The sequence below is a fragment of the Leptonychotes weddellii genome, chromosome 13 (assembly GCF_054177405.1).
Source record: "Leptonychotes weddellii isolate Sample4059 chromosome 13, ASM5417740v2, whole genome shotgun sequence".
Taxonomy (NCBI): Eukaryota; Metazoa; Chordata; class Mammalia; order Carnivora; family Phocidae; genus Leptonychotes; species Leptonychotes weddellii.
The window spans coordinates 61841303-61861420 of NC_138381.1; the positions used below are offsets into that span (position 1 = coordinate 61841303).

Below are 20118 nucleotides of genomic sequence, written 5' to 3' on the forward strand. Positions count from 1 at the left end.
CCCGCAGCTCTTGTCCTAATGCTCTCTAAAGGGCGCTGGACTTGACGTGCGGGCCAAAATAGCACAGAAGGGTCTGGAGCGGCGGTGAGCGGGTACTGGTATCAAGCCGGAGAGATTCTCCGTACAAGGCTAAGCTCTTCAGAATGGTTTCGTCCGCTGGCTCTAGGGACCGTCTCTGAAGAGTCTGCCTTGGAGGGACACGGAGGCCGGCGGGAGGGCTGGGGGAAGGGACCCGGGCCTAGAACAACTGCTGACTAATCGGCGGGCGGCGGGCGGCGGGGGAGGGGGTGGCGCGGCGGCTCGGCCGGGGTCACGCGCCCGAGTGCAGGCAGAATGGGCTTGGGGCTCTCGGGCCTTGCCGGGAAGCTGGAGTCCCGACTCCCAGCCAGGGGCCCCACCCGGCATTGCGGGGGCGGGGGGCGCTCTCTGCAGTGAGTACCCCGGACACGTGGCCTGGGCCGGAGAGGGAGGGGGCGGATGCGGGTGGGGTAGATGGGAGGCCCCGAAGGTAGAGCCCGATCCCGAGAATTCCTCCCCTCTCCCCGTAACGGTCAAGGTTGAGAAGGCCCTTTAATCTTAATCCCCCATCCAATACCCTTGTTTTTACAGAAGGGGAAACTGAGGCCCAAGGAATTTGGGTACTTTTCCTAAAGTCACAAAGCTGAGTCCGACCCACACCCTGGGACCCCCACTCTCTCTGTCACTCGGAAGAATCTACCCCATCCTAGTCTTCTCATTCTGTCCTCCGAGCTTCCCAGTAAGGTAGGCAGGGCCTGATGGTGCACAGCCCCATTTTATTGATGAAGACATTGAGGCCCAGAGGGTTCCAGTTCCCTTTCTGTTTGTCTATGGGCAAGTCTTTCAGCCTTGTAGAGTGCCTATTGGCGGGTGGTTTTGAGGGTGCAAGAGGAGGCTTTCAGTGGGTGTCTTGGCTTTGGGCAAGGCTGGCATGTGTCTGCCTTCCTGGACTCAATCTAGTCTCCCCAGGTAGGTACCCAGGTCCAAGGAAGGGCAGGGCTCACCCAAATCTTTCAGTGGGACCTGGAGCCAAGCTAGAGTCTCTCAGTGAACACATATGGAGAACTTGGGGATGAGTAAGAGGAGGGCACTCCCACCTGCCCTCTGCCTAGACTTCCTGCCCAGGAAGAAAGACAGGCCAAGCTGTGCTTACTAGATAGGATAAGATCCATGAAGCAGGAGATGGGGCATTTGAACTGGGCTTCAAGGGGGTGAGTAGGAGTTTGCCTGTTGGAGAGATGGAGGGAGGGACATTGCAGGCCAAGGAGCTTTCTCCATTTTTCCGGCAGGAAACTGACAGGTGGGTTTTGATGCTGAGGTTGCCCTTGGCAAGGGAGCAGATGAAACAGTCTTCCTGTCTCTCTGGGATTCTGCTTCTTGCCTCATGAAATCAGCTCACTGGGAGTCTTGACACAGGCCTGGCCAGGGGTGAGGGGGTTTTAGCAAGTCCTGTGCCTTGTGGGCCAGAGCTTGAACCAGCTAGGCTGGAGCAGCTGCTTCCATGTTGAGGCCTCCCCTGGTTGGACTAGCTGGTGGCTACCTCTACCTCCCACAGTCAGCTGGGATGGCTACAGTTTATCGAGCAGGAACTGTGGGCTGGGTCCTGCCTTCGTCCATTCCTTTTTCTCATCCTATGAGGAGAGGATTTTCATAATCCCCATTTTACAGATGAGGAAGGAGAGGCTCAGGGGATGGAAAACTTGTCCAGGGATGCACAGCAGGGAGCAGTGGAGGGGATCCTGGAACCTTTCTGTGAAAAGGGGGGCTAGGGCCAGAGGGGCTGTGCTCAAAGCTGGAGGGAGGGGATGACTCTGTCCAGTGTCGCTTTGTATGTACTCAAGAGTGTGGGATTCCTGCCCCTCCTCCAGCCCTTCTGTCTCACCTCCTTCCTAATCTGCCTGCCCATTGGCTGGCCTCACCCCCTTCGTCAAGGGCAGCCGAGTCCACCTAGAGCTCTAAGGCTGGGCCCGGTGGAGGGGAGGAGTGAGGAAGGTGGCTGGTCTGCAGCTCCAGGGAGGAGGGAGGCAGAGGAAAGCTGGAGATGGCCCTGAGTTTGCCCTGGGGTGCTGCACCCCTCTTTTTGGGAGTCCAGAGCCCCAGTTCAACTTCCCTGGCCTTGTGCCTCCCACCCCAGGCTCTTCTTCAGAGCCCTTTTGGCTCAGCCCCTCCCCATCCTCACACACAGGCAGAGGGGATGGCAAGATGGCTAAGCATGTGGTTAGGATCTGAGCTCCTCTATGGGCAAGTTGCTGGGCCTGCCTCTCCAGCTTCAGTTTCTGCTTCTGTAAAATGGGGCTATCCGGAGGGTAGGTGGAAGGAGTTGGATAAAAATTGCAGTAATAACTGTTGTTATCGTTTTCCTTTACCCCTAGCACACAGCCTCAAGACCACCCTTGACACCTTCAGCCACGCTATGCGTGCCCGAGGCCCCCCCGGCCTACCGTCCCCGGCGCTGCCTCTAGCCTCCTCCGTCCTGATGCTGCTCCTGAGCAGCCTGTGGCTGGTGGGGGCTGGCCCCAGCCTTGCCCTGGCCCCGGAGCTGCTGCCTTGGCAGGGTGAGGGCTGGCCCCTTAGGCCTTGGAGGAGGCAGGAGGCTTGCTCTAGGGCCTGAGACTGGCTCTCAGGAGCGCCATGCATCCTGCACCGGTCAAGCAGGGATAGGACCCAGTGCATGGGGGAAGGTTGGCCTGGGACAGGAGCGTGCCCAGCTCATCCGCAGCCAAGCAGGGAGGGCAGAGCACCCAGGCAGAGGGGCCAGCAGAGGGGTGGGAGCCTGTAAGTAGGAATTCTATTCAGATAGCTTCCCTTTTTGGTGGCTTTCCCTTAAAATAAGAACTAAGGCTTTCAGCTTAGTATGAGAATGTCGAGGAGGTGCTGGGAGTTTAAAGGGTGACCCCCGTGAAGTGCCTGCTTCCCAGCAAACGTTAAGTGACTCATCCACAGTTGGATTGCTCTTGGGAAGACTGACTGGTGGGCCCGGCCTGTTCTGGTTAACACAGCAGGAGAGCAGTCGCAGCATTTAGAAGCCCTTGGTCCCCTTCATGAGTAATTAAAGTGCTCGAAGTGGGCACTTTGGCTCCTGGGGAGAGGAGGCTGGCTTAGCGGGCGTCCTGCAGAGGGTAATTGCCAACCTGGGCCAGCCTTGGGGGTTAGGGCCACTAACCTGGCACATACGCTCCTTCTCTCCCCCAGCGCACCGGCTGCTGACCCATGCTCTGGGCCACACGGCCCTACCCGGCCTGCTCCTGAGCCTGCTGCTCCTGCCCACACTGGGCTGGTGGCAGGAGTGCCACCTGGGCACGCTGAGGTTCCTGCATGCCTCTGCCCTGCTCGCCCTGGCTGCCGGGCTCATGGGGGTGCTGCTGGCGGGCCTTGGGGTGTCCAGTGCCGCCGGCGGCTGCGGCTACATGCCGGTCCACCTGGCCATGCTGGCTGGGCAGGGTCACCACCCTCGCCAGCCCCAGGGGATCCTGCCACCATGGCTCCTGCCCTGGCTGCTGCTCGCCTTGACACCACTGCTCAGCTCCGAGCCACCCTTCCTGCAGCTGTTCTGTGGCCTTCTTGCTGGCCTGGCCTGTATCCTTTGCCAGGGCTCAGGGCCCGTGTGGACCTGGGTTCCGTGGCTGGGCCCCCAGGGTGGCCGGGAGGGAAGTGGCACAGGGTGCTCAGGCCCAACAATGTTGGGAAGTGGCTCAGACGCATTCCGGGAGCATCTCCGGGTTCTGTAGCCAGGCTCCGGGCAGGGGGTGCTCAGGGCCAATGACCAGGGGGAGGTGCCAACTACCATTTAAAGGGGAGCCCAGGGGGGCCGGGGTGGCCCAAGCAGGCACCCAACCTGGCCCTCCCCAGTGGGGGTAGCATCTGAGGTACGATGTGCAGGATGAGGGGATCAGGGGAAGAGAAGTGAAAAAGAGAGCCGGCCAGGCAGGAAGTACAAGGCCAGGGTGGGAGGGAGCCTGGAGCTCAGCGCTGAAAGGGGGAACACCTGTGGTGCATTAAATACAGGCTTTTGCTTCAAAGATGCTTCATGCCTGTTGGGGGAAAACGGTGCCTTTGGAGAGAACAGTGGGCGCAGGCTGACCGCCCTGTGGTGTTTTTGGGCCTGGAGACACCAGCTGCCGAGCCTGGCTGAATCCTGGCATGGGGAGTATGTCGCCCTGGCAGAGGGCAATGGGGGGGTGTCAGTGGGCCCCAGGGTGGGCCTTGAGTCGGACCTGAGTAGTCTCACGGGGCTCTGGGGACAGAGCAGGCGGGAGGGGGGGGCGGGTGGCTGAAACCGGGGGGTGGGGGGGAGACCGCTTTTGTGGGGAGATACACCTGGCTTCGCTTGTTACATGCTGAGTAGCTTCTGGCGGGTTCCTTTCCTGAGGGCCTCCACTTTTCCCGAGAGCTGACTAGGGTGAGGAGACACAAGGGAATGGCTGGCACACACTGGGCCCGGGGCCTGGCATGCAGTTTGGATCTCTCCCGGCCCCCCCCCCGCTGGTTGGTTTTGGTTTTTCTTGACCAGCCGCCCTGCCCTGGGCAGCCAGACGCAGCCGGGGCCTTCCAGTGGCTGGAGCTGTCGGACCGGCGGCTGCAAGCACTGCAGGAGGGCGTCTTGTGCAGGGCCCTGGCCGGGTGCTGGCCGCTCAGACTCCTTCCTACCCCAGGGGGCCGGGCTGAGCTGCCTGTCACCCATCCCGCCGGAGTGAGGTGAGCGCAACACTGAAGACGCTGGCCCTGCTGGCAGAAGCTGTGGCAGGGGCTGGCAGTCAGGCCCTCTTCTGCTTCTGCCCCTCCAGGCCTCCCACCCCTGGACCTCCTTACATGGCCTCCCCTAGCCTCTGGTCCCGCGGTGAAGGCTCGGCCCAGCGCCCGCCAGGCCTGGAGCCTGTGCAGCCGACCTGGGAGGGCTCCTCAGAGGTGGGCCTGGCCTGGGCCGGGCCCAGCTTCCCCCCAGGGACCCCGCTGTGGGCAGCCCTGGATGAGCAGTTGCTGCAGGAGGGGATCCAGGCCTCACTCCTTGACGGGCCAGCCCCGTGTTCTGAGACCCCGCTGTGGCTGCCTAAGTCGTCCGTCTCCTCTCTGCGGTAAGGCGGGTGGCCCGGGGGGGCGGGGGGGCGCCCTGGGGCAGGGGCTGGAGGTGGCCCTGACGTTCCCTCCCTCCGCCCCCCAGGCTGCAGCAGCTGGAGCGCATGGGCTTCCCCACAGAGCAGGCGGTGGTGGCCCTGGCGGCCAGAGGCCGAGTGGAGGGCGCTGTGTCGCTGCTGGTTGGCGGGGAGGTGGGCCCTGAGGCCCTGGTGACACCAGGGAGGGGTGGGCCCGCTCACCCTGAGGGTCCTGGTCCCCCCTAGCCCTGTCCGCCCGAGAGTCGCGGTGTGGTGCGGGAGAGCCCCCTCCGGCACCCCACGCTGGTACTGTTCGGAATAAAGACTAGGTCATCTTTCAGCCTGGACCTCCTTGGGGGCAGCTGTTGTCTGACTCTCCTGTGCTCGCAGCAGCGGGGAGGGATGAATGAATGCGCAGTGAAGGAATGACCCATTACAGGAGAACAGCTCCTGGATGTGTGGAGACACACCTCCCCGCCACCCTGCCCCGTGTTGTGTGTGGGCAGGGAAGGCCACCGAGGAGAGGGAAGGGGCTCCTGGCCCAGCCCAGCCGCACCCCATCTAAGCACACACTGAGACCAGGCCAGTGGGACATCAGGACATCAGACTGGGGGCCTTTATTGGCTGGAGACCTCTACCTCCAGGGGGCCCCTCCCTCTCCATGCCCCCACCCCCACCTGGGACATGGGAGGGGCTGGGGGCTGCGGGGGGACAGGACCTATGCAAGGAATCCCCAGTGTCCTGCCTGTTGAGCTCAGGGTGGGGACCCAGCACCAGAAATCAAGGAGAGGAGGGGTACGGTGGGCTCCCCGAGGTTTGGCTGGGGAGGAGGGGGTGGCAAGCCTCGAACCTGCCCCCCATCCCCTGCAGGCCTGCATCATCCTACTTCACAGAGGGAGATGGAGGCCCAGGGCCCTGAGCGAGGCCTCACCTCTTGCCTGGGCTGCCCCTCCCTCTCAGTCCACTGTCCCTTCTCAGCTTCATATTAGGCTTGCACGGGGAATCAGGACCAAGACTTGCCCATCCCAAAGGCCTAGGTGGCAGAAGGGACCCTGAGGACATTAATAAATATGGATGGGCGGTCCCTGGAGGCAGCTGGCCAAGTCCAGGCTGGGAAGGGAAGCCTGGCCTGGTCTGCCCCTAGGGCCGCCCCCGCCCTCAGCCTCTCTCGCTGTGGCTCTTGGGGGCCACGATCCGGTAGTTGGCCGCGTGTCCTCCCCTCTTGCCCCGCAGGAGGCTGGGGGTGCCTGTGCCGACGGGGCCTGCCCCCGACCCCTCTGGTTCTGCCGGAGGGAAGGAGAGAGTCAGGGTTAGTGAGGTCTGTGTGAGGTGCCCGTCTCCCTTCGGCCCTCGGGGGGCTGGGGCGCTCGGTACTCTGCCAGGTGCACTCTGCCCTGGCGTCTGGGAGGCAGAGCTGTGAGAAAGAAGGGTGTTTGCAAGCTGGTTAGTGCCTCCCCTCCGCCCCCGGGAGTTATCAGCTCCCCACCCAGTGAGAGCACTTAGGGCCTCTACTGGATTTTCTCCGTCAAGTAAGGATCAATGAACCTGCCATGTTTCTGAAATGCTTAGCACGGAGCGAATGCTCCATAAAAGTATAGTCCTTTCCCACATTTTGGGGGCAGAGGCGTGCCCTGAATCATCCCTGTTTCATAGCTGGGTAAGCTAAGGTCAGGGAATAGACTCACTCTCCCCCTCTCCTTGGGTGAGGCCACGTGTGGTGAGGAAGAGTTTAGAAAGGCCAGGCTCTGCCACTGACCTACTGACAGCTTTGGGCAAGTCTAGTCTCTGCCAGGGCCTCAACTGTCTCATCTCTAAAACCAGGAGGGATAGTTCCAGATGTACTCTGAGGTCCTGGCCAACTCCAGTAATTATTGAAATTAGTTCTAATTTGGCCCCAACCTGGAAATGAGCTGTCCCACAAGAATGAAACTAAATAATTGGCATTCTTGCCACCTGGAAAACTCTTACTCATCCTTCAACACCCAAGCAAGGCCTGCCTCCTTCAAGAAGTCTTCTGCTGCTAACACTTCGGTCCCCCTCTAAGTTAAATAAGTAGGTCAGGTAGGTCAGGATGGGCTATTTTTCCAGGGCGAGAGGAACACTCAAAGAGCAGAGCCCCAGGATAGGGGACTTGGCTGAGCCTCCAAAGTCCTGTTCAAAAGGACAGACACTTGGACTCTGGTGAGCACCAGCTTCCCACTGGGGCACTGCCAGGGGAGTGGGCTATACCCTCCTAATCCTAGCTGTCTAGCACTCTGACCCTGTGTGCCCCAGCCTCCCATACACCTCTGGGCTGAAATTTGGGGCCCCTGGGACAGACAGGTGTGTGTGGTCACAGTCAAGGGAGATTTCATGCCCTAAATCAGGGAGCTCAGGCTCCAACATCAGCTAGGGCCAAGTCCTGGCCCCACCACGTACCAATGATGTGGTCTTGGGCAAGTCACAGAATCTCTGAGCCTCATCTGCAACATGGGGATAATACGGTGTCATACCCCTGTGGTAAGGGTTTAAGGTGACCAGGAGTGGAAAGTGGTTTTCGCATGCTGGATTATTATGGTCACTAGGTGTGTTTTTGACCCAGCTCTCCTGCAGGCCTGGCCACTGTGAGTTGGTCATGAGATGCTACTCTGACACAATCAGATTCAGGGCCCTTGGTTTCCCCTGGGCCCCGCTCAGGGCCTGGCAGAGCAGAGGTGTCCACGAACTTTTGCTGATGGAGCAAAAAGAGCCAATTCTTTTGAGGACAGACCCACGGTGGATCCCTGGCCTCACCACTACTATTGCTGTGACTCTTGAGGAAATCATGTGAGCTCTTTGTACTTCTGTTTCTTCATCTGTGAAATGAGCATGGTGTCACCCACCCAGCAAGCTTGTTACAGGGCTGGCTATAAATCCCCCAGCCCGGTGGGCCAGATGTGTGACGGCTGTTACCATCTCATTACTGATTATAACCTAAACATGAGAGCTCAGTCTGGGTCTTTAGTTAGCACCTGCTGTGTACAATGGACAATGGGGAAAGTTCCTTCTTCTCTGCTTCCCTCCCCCTCCCCTCCCCTTCCAGGCCCACAACTCGAGCTGGCTTGTGGGGTCACTCTCCCAGGCTGGTGGCCACAACGAGGGGGCGTGGCCCTTCTCAGGTGACCAGCACTCCCTCCCTGGGCTGCTGGATACAGAGGTGACTAAAGTGGAGATGGGCTATAGGTCCAAGGCTACAGTGTGTCCCTTCTGGGTCCTCTCCCTGTCCTCCCGAGAGGACAGCACCTGAAGAAGCCTGGGATTTGGTCCTTGGGCCCTGAACTGTAAGAGGGGGAGGAGGTCTGGAAGGTGGCCACTGATGTTTCTAAAAGTTAGAGAAGCCCCGTGGCAAGGTGGGAAGAGCTTGGGAAGCCTACCACACACCCCTTCCAGCCTCCAGGCCTTTGTCCACACGGGACTCTCCGTCAGGGCTGCCCTTTCTGTCTTGTGCTCACACAATCACAGGGATCTTCCGTGACCCAACGCAAGTGTCCCCTCTGCCAGGAAGGCTTCTCCACGCTGCAGCCGGAGGGGATTGCCGCTCACTCACATCCTTTGGTGCTCCTGTCCCCCATGGCCCTCATCTCTATAGACCCTGAGGATTCCCCCTCACTTGATGGGCCCAGAGTGGCCACCCTGAGCTGGCACTCAGTAGTTGTGCCCTACAGTTTTGCTGAATGAAGGAGGCTTGGCTGTCATCCTGGCCCTCCTTCCTGCTTGGGGACTCAGTTTCCTCGTCTGTAAAACAGATGTGAAGTTGGACATGATGTCCGAGGCCTTTGTGCACTGATGTACTAGGGTTGGGCTGTGAGACGGGGCGGCTGGAGGTGGGAGGAGGGCAGCCGTGGGGGCCTCTTCCAGCCTCCAGGCCTTTGTCCACACAGGACTCTTCGTGGGTAGGTGAGGACTGGAGCTCAGCCCTGAGGGCGGCCAATCCCTGCCTCTCTCCACGGCCACCCACAGGCTCGGGTTTAATGGGGAGAACCCTCCTTAGCCCCACCACGAAAAGCCAGGCACCGGAAGGCGTGCTGCCCACTTGCCTTCTACCTCCCTTCAAGAGCCTTCTCAAACTGGGGCCTGCCAGGTTCTCTAGCCTCAGCTGTCACTCCCTCGCAAGCTCACAGAACAGTCTAGCCTCTTGGCTTTGGCTCGTGTTGTCCTCTGCCTGTTTACTCCTGCTTGTCCTTGCCTTTCAGGTTCATTTAGAGGATACCTCCTCCAGGAAGCCCTCTCTGAGATGCCCTCCCCCACACACCCCAGCCTGGGGCTGGGGCACTTCTGTGCTCTCATAGCACTCACTCCACCGTGGCGTTCCTCACCCCAGGTTTAACAGTTCCAGGGTGACCCCCCGTGCCCCTGCACCCTACACTCCCCGACAACAGGACTAGGTCTGTCTGACACTGTGTGTCAGACACAAGGTGTCAGGCACCGTCTGTCTGTCTGCTGGCTGGTCGGAAGGACTAGAGAAGGAGTGTCTGCTGGCCTAGGGCCACCAGTGGGAGGTGACTTCTGTGTCCCTGGGCCCTTCCTGGAAGGGACCGCCCCTACCTGCCCGCCCTGCCGTTACCTGGCCAGATGATGGCTTCCAGCAGGGTGACTCGTCTGGCCAGGAGCTCCAGCTGAGCCTGCTGCTGCAGGAAGCTCTGTAAGCTAGGAGCCTGATGGGAGATCAAGAAGAGCAGACGGTGCGAGTCCGGCCTCCGAGGGCTGGGCCGGGGAGCAGAGGGCAGGGTGTAGGGGCCAGGCACCGGCCAGCTTCGAGGCAGGAGCCCGGGTGTGAGTCTCTATCGAGACCTCGGTCTCCCCTTCTAAGTGGGGACGGGGCCTGCCTGGCTCCTCAAGTGAGCAGATGGGTGGCGACATTGGTGGGTAAGTGCCTGGGGTGGGGGTCTGGCTCTCTCCCTGAAGGGACCTGCAGGATGGGTTAGGAGGACCAGAGGGGGACCTGCAGCTGTAAGGGAGACACTTGGGGCTAGGAAGGCCTGCCCTGTGGGGGCCTCTGGGGGCTTCTGGGGGAGGGGAGGTCGGAACTAGTGGGGGCTATAGTACCTGGAGTACCCTGGGGCCTGAGCCTGGCTTCGTCACCCACAGTCCCCTGTATTTCTGGAGTCTAGCTCCATGACCTATTGTCCTGTGGGCTTGGAGACTGGCTCTGTTACCCATGATTTCTGGAGAGCTGAATGAAGCCTGACTTTATTACCCATGACCCCCTGCTCTGCTGCAGTCTGGCTCTGTTACCACAATCTCCCCTTACTTTATTACCCACGATCCCCTGCTCTGCGGCAGTCTGGCTCGGTTACCCATAACCCCCTGCTGGTCTGGAGTTTGGCTCCATTGCCCCTAATTTCTTCCAAAATCAAAATCTTTCACTTCTGCTTCCCCTGCAGGCCTGGAAGCCACATTACCCACAATGCCCGGAGGCCCAGGTCTGACCACAGAGGTGGGGGGCCCAGGTCTCTAGGGCCCCCTTTTCACCTGTGGAGGAGGGACCAGCCATCGAGAGATGGGTGGCCTTGCTCTCTCAGGTCCTCACCTGCCTAGGGCAGGCACCTTCTCCAGCCTCATGGCTGAGTCCAGGCAGCTCCACCCCCGGAGGGCCTGGGGAAGGCTAGCGAGTGGGGGCTGGGCTGTCTGTCCGTCTGTCTGTCTCTACTCACCATAGAGCCCAATCATTGTTTCCAAGATTAAAACCCTCTCAGCTAAAATCTTCAAAGCCTCGCGTAGTTGGTGCAACCCCTCCCCCTGCGGAGGAAAGAGACAGATGCAGCCGTGAAGGGGGCAAGGGAGGGGGCCCTGCAAAGCTTGTTGGTGGCCCATGCCCCACCCTGGACATGCACCTCAGCCCCGCACCACCTGCCACAGCCCAGGGCCCCGCGGACAGCCAGGATAAGACCAGGAGAGGACGGGGGCGGGGGGGCGGGGCAAGACAGGTGGAAGCAGCCCCCTCAGTAAGTCCTGATGGGTTCCAGCTGGCTGCTCTCTGCCCACACCCCTGCACGGGTGGCAAGGGGTTGCCGATCCTCAGGGGCTGCACTGCCGTCCCAGAGCCTGCCCTGGAGACTGTCACGGGGCGCCCCTGAATCTCTGTTGCCTGATACCTGCATGATTCCTGCCCCATCCCTAGGCCACATGCACTCTCGTTTACTTAATAGTCTTTAAACTGAGTCACTTTTGCCTTAATACTACATTAATCTCACTCTAATGAATTCCATCAGTGGGAACAGGCTACTGACAGATATCCTTTCCATTCACATCAAAATGAATATGTACAAGTAAAATGAGAAAATGTTTGAGTGGCATCACTTTTGGGAAGTTGTGCTTAAAATGCTGGAAAAGCTGAGGCTCAGGCCCAGGTGTCCACTCTCCAGCCCTTCTCACTTTGGGCTCATTCCTCCCTGGGCTCGGACTATTCCAAGTCCATATTCTGCATGTCCTGGAATCAGGCCCCCAACCCCACCCTCCCTTCTAAGCAGTATCTCTGGGTCTGCAGCCCCCAGGCCCAGGGATGTGGCAGGGGGCCCCCAAAGCCCCTCCCCCACCCCCACCCTCCCAGCAACGTCAGCTGGCACCCCAGGCTCCTGCTAGTCTTCACTTTCACCTCCAATTTGTCTGTCCTTTCCTTCCCCAGCACGGGGTCCACGGTCGGGCTGAACGTCCACACTCCCTCACTCCTTCCTCTCTCCTAGTCCAGACTCAAGCTAGTTCCAGAAGGTTGATATCTTAATTCCAACAGAGCACCAGGACAGCAAATAGAATGATTCCAGCCCTGACATATCTGGGAGTCTCTCTCAGCGTCCTTTACTTAGTACAGACTAAATAAAGGGATGGGGTAGAATATGCCTATTGCTACAACAGAAATCTGACCCTTTAGGGTTCACCAAAACATCTAACAACTGAGAGTCCGCCTAACATGTCCGTGAGCCTGCTGTAGCATTGCTGGGACTGTCCATTATAACCCAGCTGTCCTGGCCGCATCACCAGTTTGGGGCTACCCTCAGGCCACTAACTGGCCACTGCAGCCTAATGGCTAGGGTCACCATGGGCCACACACCGAAGTAATCACTCTTCAAGTATTACAGGAGCAGGCTCTAAAAATAGATGACCTTCAAAAATTACATTAAGCCACTCCGGGCATGGACGGTGGGACAAGCTGACATCCTGAATGTCCTGGTAAGATGTAATTAAGAGGGTGTCCCCTGGTGCTCCTGCCAAGAGCATTTAACTGCATCTCATCACCAAGAAACAATCAGCCAACTCTAGATGGCGGGATATTCACAAAAAGACAAAGTCAAGAGAAAGAAGAAAAGCACAGGGACTGTTCTAGATGACAAGGCACTAGAGATGTAACAACCAAGTTCAATGCATGAATCTTGATTAGATCTTAGATTTTAAAAAAATAGCTAAGGGGCCCCTGGGTGGCTCAGTCAGTTAAGTGTCTGCCTTGGGCTCAGGTCATGATCCCAAGATCCTGGGATTGAGCCCTGCATTAGGCTCTCTGCTCAGTGGGGAGTCTGCTTCTCCCTCTACCCCTCCCCGCTGCTAGTGTTCTCTCAAATAAATAAATAAAATCTTAAAAAAAAAAAAAGAAAATTAGAGAAAACATGTCCAACTAAGTCCTGCTATTTGGATCCCTTCCAAGATGGGTGGCCTGTTGTTTGCACTGGTAATGCCCCAGTCCCCTCCCGGCCTGGATTGAATATCCAGGGCCTGTTGGACACCCCCACTCAGCTTTAACACAGACAGCTCCCAGTTTCCCTGGACAGAACCCAGTGGGGCTGCTTCTCCGGGCTCTCTACTGTAAAGTTTGCCTTAAGGGCTTGCTCCCCCTCACAGTCAAACCAGCACCAAGTATTGCTTAGTCTATGGACATCCATCTGTCCTCACCGTACCCCCTGCCAGTTCCAGCCCCCACAGTCTCTTGCCAGGATGACCACAACAGACTCCTGCCTGGCATCTCTCTTTCTGCTTCTCCCGTATTGCCCCCTTCTCCCATCTATTCTCCACACGGCAGTCAGAGGAACTGTTGGCAAACAAAAATCTGACCGTGTCCCTTCCCTGCTGTTAAATACTTCAATGACTCCCCACTGTCCACAGGACAAAGTTCAAATTCCTCAGTATGGCCTCCTAAGTCCTGAAAGCCTGTTTGACCTCCATCTCACCCCTTGACTGTCACACTGTACCATGCCAAGTATTTGCAGCTCCTTGAATACCCCAGCCTCACTCCAGCCCCAAGGACTTTGAACATGATGTTCTCTCTCCTCTGCTTGAACACACTTTGTTTGGTTAATGCACCCTTCAGGCCTCAGCCCCCATCTCCTCTTCCAGGAGGACGCTAAATCGTCCCCCATCACAGCTGAGCCATCTCTGTCCTGTTGCCGCTGGTTACTGGTCTGTTCCACCCTCCCACTGTGAGCACCTTGAGGGTGGGGGCTGTGTCCAAATCACATCTATATGTCTAGGGTGCCCAGCCTGGGGCCTGGCACCCACCGAGGAGGGACTGGTTTCCTCGGTCCTGGGAGCTGAAAATCCTGGGCTTCAGTTCCATCTCTGCCAACAATTTGCTCTGCGGAGTTGGGCCTCAGTTTTTCCTGTCTGAATGAGGGGTACGAGCTTTGGTCTAGATGGGCTGGTTCAGCTCAGTCGCTCTGGGGGCAGTGCCTGCAGTTCATGCTCATGACCACTGGGTGTCACTGCTGAGCCACAGTCGGGCCAGTGGTTCAGGTCTACCTGGGGGTTGGTAGGTGGAGAGTGGCCCCCTCGGGGCCCTTCCCCACACTGGACCTCATGCCCACCTATCCCCAACAGAGCTGGTCCCCCAGTCCCCAAAGCCTCATGCTGACCCCAGCCCAGCAGGCCCCCCTCAGGCAGGTGGCAAGCAGGGGCAGAAGTACAGTGGGCGAAGGGGAGGCAGGAAGATGGGCAAGGGCCCTGCTACCTCTTAGGCGGCCCCTCCCAAAGGTGGTCCTGAGTTCGAGGCCTGGGTTGGGGCCGTTCAGGCATCTGTTCTCTTGGAATCCCCATGCAGGGATGGAGCTGCATAGTCTAATTCAGCCTCATTTCACCTCTCCCACCTCTCCCGGGCTGAGTAGGAAACATGTTCCCAGAGTGGGAGTGGCCAATGAAGGGGCCTAGGGGAAGCAGAGGGCTGGGCTCACACCAGTCTACCTGACCCCCAGCTCGTGTCCATATTGGCAATGTGCTTAAGAGGCTCTGGAACCACTAGGGAGTGAAGGGGGGTGTGGGGAGTAGAGTGAGCGTGGGGGGCTGGGAGAGGCTTGCTGGAGAGGTAACAGGGCCCCCAAAGTCATGGGAAGACACAGGGAAGTGCTTGTGCAGGGTGAGGGGCTCCCACGGCTGTATCCATCACTGACCCCACAATCAGGAGCAGAGAGGGCAAGGCAGGCACTGGGTGCATCCCATGTCCTCATTGACCAGTGCCCGCTAGGAAGTAGGGCACCCCAGCCAGACTGCACCAGGGAGGGACCGGGGGAAAGGGAGGCCTGATACCAGCCTTCTGAATAGCTTCCCAGTTTTCTCTCCTGTAGGGGTGTCTGCCCCCACCCCACCCATTTTCCAAATGTGTATGTCACGATGGTTTCCAAGTCCCTGTATTGTGGGACTTTTGGTCCTCCCCCACCATGCATCTCTGGAGTGGGCAGATTTCTAGGCCTGGGAACTCATTCACGGCAACTATCTCCAATGATTGTAAAGGTTTCTAGGACCCCACATGTGGTTTCTCTGTCCCCTTTCTCATATACGCTATGTCTCCTGTGTATGTGACAGTTTCTAAAGGCCTTCCTTCTCAATCTTCATGGGCTTCCTATGTGTATAGTGGTTTCTCTCATCTCATTTTCCATGGTTCTCCCATGCATATGATGGTTTCTAGGCCTCTCCTCCCACTCCCCATGGCTCTCCTATGTATGTGATGGTGTCTGGGACCTCGTGTTAATTATAGCTCTTTTGAGAATAGTGGAATCTAGGTCTACTGACCTCATTTACCATGTACGACGCATATGTAATGGTTTTTAGGCCTCCCTTCCCGTGATGCATGGATCTCCTATGTGTACGGTGGAATCTAGGTCCCTTATCCCTTTTACCACAGGGCTCCAGTGTACCTCACTGTTTCTACGCCTCCCTCCCTACGCTTCACAGCTTTCTCAAGGCCCCCTGCCCACTGTTTTGTGTGGATATTGATTTCATGCTTCCCTTTCTTCTGCAGACAGAGCAGAAGCCAAAGCCCTTGCTGGGAAGGGGCTATGGAGGCAGAGGATGCAGTCTGGACTGGGTTAGCCCAAACCACCCAGGAGGAAAGGGCAGGGTCACCCTGGCTTGGAAAGGCCACAGACGGAAGGCGGAGACAGGGACGAAGACAGAGACAGAGAGCGTGGGGTCCACTGATAAGGCTGACCCTGCCTGGTTGGGAGGGACAGGATGGGGAGGGGGCCAGAGCGGAGATCTGTCAAGGCTCCTTCCTAGGAGACCAGGTTGTAGTGGGGATTTGGAGGAGGTGCCCCCATTCCAAATGATCTCCTGAGTGCCCAGGGCAGGAAGGGGCAGTGGGAGGTCTGTGCTCAGCTGGAGCTTACCCAGTGGCTCTTCTCCCCACGGTCTCCTTTGGGGCCAGGTTCTCCCTGCAAGGAGAGACAGAGGTAGAAGGAATGAGAGAGGGAAGGAGGAAGGGAGGGTGGGAGCCTGTGGAGGGGAGGAGAGGAGGAAAGAGGGAAGGAGAGATTGGGAGAAGCTAAAAGACTGAGACAGAGAGTGGCTTGTATTGGACTGACACCAGGTTAAATGCACAAAACAATGATTTGAAGGGAATGGAACATAATAAAGAGCAGCCAGAAACTGGAGGCTCTTTGACCTTTTAAAAAATGGAACTGCCCTTGGTAAAAAAAAAAAAAAAAATACATACATATATAAGTATGTATGTATATTTATACACTTATGGCTTTTCCCCTGAGGGCACACCCCAGCCCCCTTGGCCTGGCAAATAGCTCAAGCAGGAAGCTGTAGTCTTACTGGGCTGAAGAATCACAGGTTGGAGTGCAGACTGCCAAAGGAGGAGGAAATTGAAAGGAAATCCTAGAAAGCAGGGAGCCACAGTAGGGGAGTGAGATCTACATAAATACCCCCTCTAATCCTTGGATGGTCCATGAACTACCCATCCTAAAGTCACAAAGCTGAGTCCAACCAATACTCTAGACCAAAAATCAACATTCTTCAGAGGAAGATAACAGAATCCAGATTCTCTTTACTTCATTATCTATATTGTGCAGTATGGACAATTACTAGATATATAAAGAAACAGGAAAACGTGACCCACAATCAAGAGAAAAATAAGTCAGTAGAAACAGATCCATAGCCAACCCAGACACAATTTAAAATATCTGTGATATTTATCATCAAGGAAATGCAAATCAAAACTACAATGAGCTATCACCTCACACCTGTCAGAATGGCTAAAATCAACAACACAAGAAACAACAGGTACTGGTGAGGATGCAGAGAAAGGTGAACCCTGGTGCACTGTTGGTGGGAATGCAAACTGGTGCAGCCACTTTGGAAAACAGTATGGAGGCTCCTCAAAAAGTTAAAAATAGAACTACCCTATGATCCAGCAATTGAACTAAGTATTTACCCAAAGGATATAAAATACTAATTCAAAGGGATACATGCACCCTGATGTTTATAGCAGCACTATCTAAAGAGCCAAATTATGGAAATATCCCAAGTGTCTATCAATTGATGAATGGATATATAGTATATATATAATGAAATATTATCCAGCCATAAAAAAGAATGAAATCTTGCCATTTGCAATGACATGGATGGAGCTAGAGTATTATGCTAAGTGAAATAAGTCAGGGAAAGACAAATACCATATGATTTCACTCATATGTGGAATTTAAGCAATAAAACAAATGAGCAAAAGGAAAAGAGAGAGAGGGAGGCATACTAAGAAACAGACTCTTAACTACAGAGAACAAACTGATGGTTACCAGAAGGGAGGGAGGGAGGTGGGGTGATGGGGATTAAGGAGGGCACTTGTCATGATGAGCACCAGGTGACATATGGAAGTGTTGAATCACTATATTGTACGTCCCTGAAACTAATATTACACTGTAAGCTAACTAACTGGAATTCCAAAAAAAAACTTAAAAAAATAAAATATCTGTGATAAATATGTTAAGGAATGTAGTGGAATTGATATTGGTGGGTGATGAGATGGGGAATTTCAGGAGATCTGTGAAAACTGTAGGAAAGCATCAGATGGAAATCCTGGAAATGAAAAGATAATATGAAATGAAATAAATGAAAAAGATAATACTTGAAATAAAAAATTTGTTAGCTGGGATTAACAGAAGATTGGCCAGAACAGAAGAAAGACTTCTTTAACTTGAAGACAGGTCAATGCAAGAACTCAAACTGAAGCACAAGGAGGAAAAAAGATTTTTTTAAAAAAATTAATGGAGCTGGGGCACCTGGGTGGCTCAGCTGTCAAGCGTCTGCCTTTGGCACAGGTCATGATCCCAGGGTCCTGGGATCGAGTCCTGCATCGGGCTCCCTGCTCCACGGGAAGCCTGCTTCTCCCTCTCCCACTCCCCCTGCTTGTGTTCCCTCTCTCGCTGTCTCTCTCTCTGTCAAAAAAATACATAAAATCTTAAAAAAAAAAAAAATATAACGGAGCCTGGGGCACCTGGCTGGCTCAGGTGGAGGAGCACGTGACTCTTGATTTGGGGGTTGTGAGTTCAAGCCCCATGTGGGGTGGGTGTAGAGATTACCTAAATAAAAAACTTAAAAAAAATTAACAGAGCCTCAATGACTCATGAGAGAGTATTAGGTATAACTGAAGTCCCAGAAGGAGTGACGAGAGTGCAGGAACAGAAAAAATAAGTTGAGGAAATATTAATCAATTCTGTCTCTAGGGGCGCCTGGGTGGCTCAGTCCTTAAGCGTCTGCCTTCGGCTCAGGTCATGATCCCAGGGTCCTGGGATCGAGCCCCGCGTTAGGCTCCCTGCTCTGCGGGAAGCCTACTTCTCCCTCTCCTGCTTCTCCCTCTCCCACTCCCCCTGCTTGTGTTCCCTCTCTCGCTGTGTCTCTCTCTGTCAGATAAATAAATAAAATCTTAAAAAAAATTTTTTTTGTCTCTAAATTTGATTTAAAAACAAAACAAACCAGACTTTTTGTTTCTGGCATGGCACATGAGGAGCTCAGAAGTTGACATTCTGTCCTAATAAAAAGGAAAATCCTGAACAAACTGGAAAATCAACAACTCTTCTTAGAGCCATCAAAGCAGTGAGGTCTCAGGACAAATTACTACCCCCCCAAATTGCAGAGAGAGGGGTGGGTTACAATTTCCTGAGCAGAAGCCTCACTAGGAACCAGTGCCAGGTAGGAAAACCTAAACATAACTGACGAATTGCTGGAAGCCAACTCTCAATGTGGCCGACGCTGAGAGTTAAACATTCCGGGGGGCGGGGGGGGACTCAGTTTGGGGGTAATCCCCACATCTGTGTGAGTTTTATGCAGGAGCTCTGTCAAGTCCTCACAGTGAATGCTGTGGAAAAATCTCCTCGTGCTTTCAGCAGGAGGAGAGGGAAAGGAACCATCTTGGAACACTCCAGAGCATTCTGTTGTTCTCAGCAAGGCCTGCTCTCAGGAGAAACTGTTTTACTGGATCCTAACCTGCTGGGGTCTTATAGGAGCCTAATTGACCCGGGGGTAGGGAAATACCCAACTATAGCTGGCTTTAGCCTTCCACGTGTGGGAAGAGAAAGCCCAGCTCAGCCCCCGCTAGCCATCTTGTCCCAACTAATGGGGAAAAACAACCCCCACCAAAAAACAAAACAAAACAAAACAAAAAAGAAATTAAGAAGTGCTGGTGAAGTTCACAGTCCACGGGTATAGGCTTAACGAAAGACTGAGACTTAACCATAGGACTACGGAACACTTCCTCCCCCTGCACACCTAACCACTACATTACTAAAGTCTCTTTATTGCCGTTCTTTTCACCCAGTACACCATGTTTACCTTTGAACAAAAAATTACAAGGTATTCCATAGGCTGCCTTTGAGTTTTGTTGACTGTTTCCTTTGCTGGGCAAAAGCTTTTTTTTTTAATGACATTTCAAGATTTTTTGTTTATTTATTTGAGAGATAGAGACAGTGAGAGAGGGAACACAAGCAGGGGGAGTGGGAGAGGGAGAGGGAGAAGCAGGCTTCCCGCTGAGCAGGGAGCCCAACTCAGGGCTTGATCCCAGGACCCTGAGATCATAACCTGAGCTGAAGGCAGACACTTAACTGACTGAGCCGCCCAGGTGCCCCTGTGCAAAAGCTTTTTATCTTGATGAAGTCCCGATTGTTCATTTTTGCTTTTGTTTCTCTTGCCTTTGAAGAAGCGTCTAGCAAGAATTTGCTGCAGCCGAGGTCACAGAGGTTGCTGCCTGTGTTCTCCTCTAAGATTTTGATGGATTCCTGTCTCATAATTAGGTCTTTCATCCATTCTGAACTCATATGTGGAATTTAAGAAACAAAACAGATGAACATAGGGGAAGGGAGGGAAAAATAAAATAAGATGAAAACAGAGAGAGAGAAGCCAAACCCTAAGAGACTCTTAACTATAGGAAACAAACTGAGGGTTGCGGGAGGGGAGGTGGGTGGGGGGATGGGGTAACTGGGGGATGGGCATTAAGGAAGGCACTTAATGGAATGAGCACTGGGTGTTGTATGCAACTGATGAATCACTAAATTCTACCTCTGAAACTAATAATACACTATATTTTAATTAAATTGAAATTAAATTAAAAATTTTTTTTTAAATTACAAGGCATACTAACAGGCAAAAAACACAGTTTTAAGAAACTGAGCAAATACCAGAACCAGAGTCAGATATAGCACAGATGTTGAAATTATCAGACCAGGAATTTAAAAAAACAACTATATGGGGCACCTGGATGGCTCAGTCAGTTAAGTGTCTGCCTCCAGCTCAGGTCATG

At 54.9% G+C, this 20118-nt stretch overlaps 2 protein-coding genes across 25 annotated transcripts in view; one reads left to right on the forward strand and one right to left on the reverse strand.

Moving 5' to 3' along the window:
* The first annotated feature begins 225 nt into the window (after positions 1 to 225).
* On the forward strand, positions 226 to 5455 carry RHBDD3 (rhomboid domain containing 3). 6 transcript variants are annotated; one of them, XM_081801901.1, is made up of 7 exons: positions 226 to 431; positions 610 to 1318; positions 2391 to 2573; positions 3211 to 3594; positions 4551 to 4713; positions 4803 to 5090; positions 5177 to 5455. In XM_081801901.1, the coding sequence occupies exons 3-7, from the start codon at positions 2432 to 2434 to the stop codon at positions 5352 to 5354; spliced, it is 1155 nt and encodes a 384-aa protein (XP_081658027.1). In that variant the 5' UTR covers positions 226 to 431; positions 610 to 1318; positions 2391 to 2431; the 3' UTR covers positions 5355 to 5455. The 6 variants fall into 6 exon arrangements, with proteins under 6 accessions (XP_081658027.1, XP_030875405.1, XP_081658028.1 ...); XM_031019545.2 differs by having other exon boundaries at positions 610 to 987; XM_081801902.1 differs by having other exon boundaries at positions 227 to 431; positions 610 to 762.
* Positions 5456 to 5702: 247 nt separating this feature from the next.
* Positions 5703 to 20118, reverse strand: part of EMID1 (EMI domain containing 1) — a 44930-nt gene continuing 30514 nt past the window's right edge. For 5 of the 19 annotated variants that reach the window (XM_031019541.2, XM_081801889.1, XM_081801887.1 and 2 more), the window contains 3 exons: positions 15710 to 15754; positions 9691 to 9781; positions 5703 to 6391 (listed from right to left, as the gene is read on the reverse strand). In XM_031019541.2, coding sequence (XP_030875401.1) covers positions 6170 to 6391; positions 9691 to 9781; positions 15710 to 15754 — 358 coding nt within the window. In that variant the 3' untranslated portion in view covers positions 5703 to 6169. Of the gene's footprint in view, positions 6523 to 7105; positions 7260 to 9690; positions 9782 to 10780; positions 10866 to 15709; positions 15755 to 20118 lie in introns of those variants that run through there. The other 14 variants (XM_081801886.1, XM_031019538.2, XM_031019539.2 and 11 more) reach the window with 10 other exon arrangements.